Source organism: Rhea americana, unplaced genomic scaffold (genome assembly GCF_003343005.1).
Source record: "Rhea americana isolate MKP2758 unplaced genomic scaffold, rheAme1 scaffold_514, whole genome shotgun sequence".
NCBI classification, from domain to species: Eukaryota; Metazoa; Chordata; class Aves; order Rheiformes; family Rheidae; genus Rhea; species Rhea americana.
In genome coordinates this window covers 134,949-137,864 of record NW_028186662.1, presented here as the reverse complement: position 1 = coordinate 137,864, position 2,916 = coordinate 134,949, and the positions used below count along the sequence as shown (strand labels likewise).

At 71.5% G+C, this 2,916-nt stretch overlaps 2 protein-coding genes across 2 annotated transcripts; one reads left to right on the top strand and one right to left on the bottom strand.

Annotated features, from left to right (window-relative positions):
* The first annotated feature begins 7 nt into the window (after nucleotides 1-7).
* On the top strand, nucleotides 8-1,009 carry UBE2C (ubiquitin conjugating enzyme E2 C). The gene is made up of 4 exons (XM_085318015.1): nucleotides 8-130; nucleotides 204-408; nucleotides 553-612; nucleotides 779-1,009. The coding sequence occupies exons 1-4, from the start codon at nucleotides 44-46 to the stop codon at nucleotides 835-837; spliced, it is 411 nt and encodes a 136-aa protein (XP_085174141.1). The 5' UTR covers nucleotides 8-43; the 3' UTR covers nucleotides 838-1,009.
* A 283-nt stretch (nucleotides 1,010-1,292) lies between these two features.
* Nucleotides 1,293-2,598, bottom strand: LOC146588430 (regulator of G protein signaling 9-binding protein-like). Its single transcript, XM_085318009.1, has 2 exons — nucleotides 2,424-2,598; nucleotides 1,293-1,774 (listed from the first exon to the last, which is right to left on the bottom strand). Exons 1-2 carry the CDS (start codon nucleotides 2,596-2,598, stop codon nucleotides 1,293-1,295), a joined length of 657 nt encoding a protein of 218 aa, XP_085174135.1.
* Nucleotides 2,599-2,916: the final 318 nt, after the last annotated feature.

Sequence of the window (2,916 nt, the reverse complement as noted above, 5' to 3'; positions counted from 1 at the left end):
GGGGGGGGGGGCTCCGACGCCGCTGACGCCGCTGTCCCCGCAGATGTCCGGTGACAAGGGCATCTCCGCCTTCCCCGAGTCCGACAACCTCTTCAAGTGGATCGGCACCATCGACGGTGCCGCCGGCACGGTGAGCAGGATGGGGCGCCGGCGGGCAGGGGGCTGACCCCCCCCGGCCGAGCCCCCCTAACTGCCGCCCCCAGGCCTACGAGGACCTGCGGTACAAGCTGTCCCTGGAGTTCCCCAGCGGGTACCCCTACAACGCGCCCACTGTGCGCTTCCTCACGCCCTGCTACCACCCCAACGTCGACACCCAGGGCAACATCTGCCTCGACATCCTCAAGGACAAGTGGTCGGCCCTCTACGACGTCCGCACCATCCTGCTCTCCATCCAGAGCCTGCTGGCAGGTGGGGCCCTGCGCCGGGCATGCGGTGGCCAGGGGGCCGGGCCCCGCTGTGGGAGGGGGCCAGTGCTGGGCGAGAGCCGCCCTGCTGCCCGGGGGGCTCTGGGGTCAGGGCCACCCGCCCGCTGAGCCAGCGCCCTGTCCCCAGAGCCCAACGTCGAGAGCCCCCTGAACACGCACGCGGCCGAGCTCTGGAAGAACCAACCTGGTGAGTTCCCCGGGTGGGACTGGGACCCCTCCGTCCTGCCGGGCCAGCAGCCGTGCAGCCCCCAGACCCCACTGCGCGGGCGCTGCCCGCCCGGCCCCACGGCGCCTGCATGCTGCGCCTGGCTGCTCTCCTGGGACCTCAGCACCGCGCTCTGCTCTCTCCTCAGCCTTCAGGAAGTATTTGCGGGAAACATACGCCAAGCAGACCAAGAGCCAGGAAACCTGACCCCCTTCCCCCCTCCCTTCCCACGCAGCAGTGCCTGTCTCTGCTGCCCTCGGGTCTCCGCTCTCTCTGTCCCGCTGCTCTCTGCAGCGTTCTGTATCATAGGCTGTTTTTAAATTAATTCTGCAGTCCGAGCCACAGCTAATGTATAAATAAATGCACATTTATAACTTTGTTCTGGGGGCCATGAGGGTTGAGCTGCAGCCTGGCATCCTGCCCCTGCGAACTGCCTGCTGGCTCCTTCCCACGGGGGCCGTGGCCGGGACAAGGATGCGGGTCACTGCCGCGAGGCACGGAGACGCCGCTGCTGCAGCCCTCCCAGTGTGGGAAGCGGGACGGAGGGACAACAAACCTCATGGGATGGACGGGTCTTTGCTGACCTGCTGTGGGCTGGGTGCTGTGCGTGGTGGGGGGCTGCACAGAGCCCTGCTGCTCCTGCACCGGGCACCCCAGGGCAATCACAGGACCACGCAGCAGTGCCCTGTGCCCAGCTGCAGTTCCAGGCCGGGCCCCTGCCACCGCGCCGTCCCGGTGGCCCCCGCGCTGCCCCCAGCCCAGCCCTGCTGCGTGGCCTCCACCGTCCACAGCGGGATGTTGGCTCTGCTCTCCATCTCTGCCAGCATGGCCCTCACCTCCTCGATCTCCTCCTCAGGGCGTGGGGCGGCCGGGGGCCGCTCGGGGCTGCGCCGGCTGCCCCCAGGGCCCGGCTGCCCCCAGCCCCGGCGCGCGCCCTTGGGCCAGCCACCCAGCCCAGTGCACAGCAGGGCTGCGCCGGGGCCCGGCACTGTGAATTGCTGGCTGAGGTGGTGGGCTTTGCGCAGGTCCTGCAGGAAGAGCTCCAGGGCAGAGAGGAAGAGCACCCACAGCCGCTCCAGCTCCCGGCGCTCCTCGGGGCTGGCCGGCGGGCGCCGCAGCCCCGCCACCAGCGCGCTCCGCAGGCCTGCAGGACGGCACGGCGCTGAGCGGGACGGCCCCACGCGCAGCCCCTTTCAACCCCCCTGGCCCCAAGGCACTGGCTGCAACAGTGTGAGATGCGCGGCCCAGGGCAATGCAGGTCCTGGCAGTTTGGGGGTCACTGTGCCTGTACCTCTGCGCAGTGCCCATGGCCATGGGGCACACACGGTGCAGACAGCATACGGCGCATGCGGCACAGGGATGAGCACGTTGCAGGGTGCCCTGGCCCTGGGGCGAGGGCAGTGCAGGATGTGAGCAGAGTGCAGGGTGCCYGTGGCCCTGGGGTGAGGGTGGGATGCGGTGTGGGCAGTGTAGGGTGCACGTGGCACAGGGGCGAGCGCAGTGCAGGGTGCCCCTGGCCGTGGGGTGTGCACGGTGCAGGATGCATGCAGTACGAGGCCAAGCACAGTGAAGAGTGCCCTGGCCCTGGGGTGAGAGCAGTGCAGGGTGTGGGTGCTGTAGGGTGCAGGTGGCATGGGGACGAGCACGGCGCAGAATACCCTGGCCCTGGGGCAAGCGTGCCACAGGGTGCCTGCAGCCCTTGTGGGCCCAGGCCCCTGCAGGGTGCTGCACCCCCAGCCCCCGCCGCAGCCCCCTCCCTGGTCCCCGCACCCCGCGGGCCGGCCGTGCCTTACCGGCGCAGAGCTCGCGCACCCGGGCACTGCTACGGCGCAGCTCCTCCCGCAGCTGGGCGCAGTCGGCGCTGCCGCCCAGCTGCAGCACCAGCTGCCGGTGCCCAGCCGTGGCCGTGCTCAGGGCGGCCGCGCACGCCCTCACCGCGCTGCACGTGCCCGCGCTCGCCGTAGCCATCCGCCGSCGCGACACCCCGGGGCTCAGCTCCCTCGTGCCGTGGGGACGCCGTGGGCCCTGGCGCGCGGGGCGGCTGCCGGCCGCAGCTGTGCAGCGCTGCCGGCCGGGCCGCGCTCCTCCCCGCCGGGGCGACTGTGCCGAGCCGCAGCAGGCGCGTGGGAGGAGAGGTCCCCGGGGAGCGGCGACGTGCCGGCAGCCTGGCATCGGGCTCCCCGCGGCACCAAAGTTCCCGGTGCTGCCTTAACCCACGCAGCCCCGGGACGGGTCCCTCCCGGCGGGAGCCGGGGTCCCCGCCAGGCCCCGCAGGCAGGAGCAGCC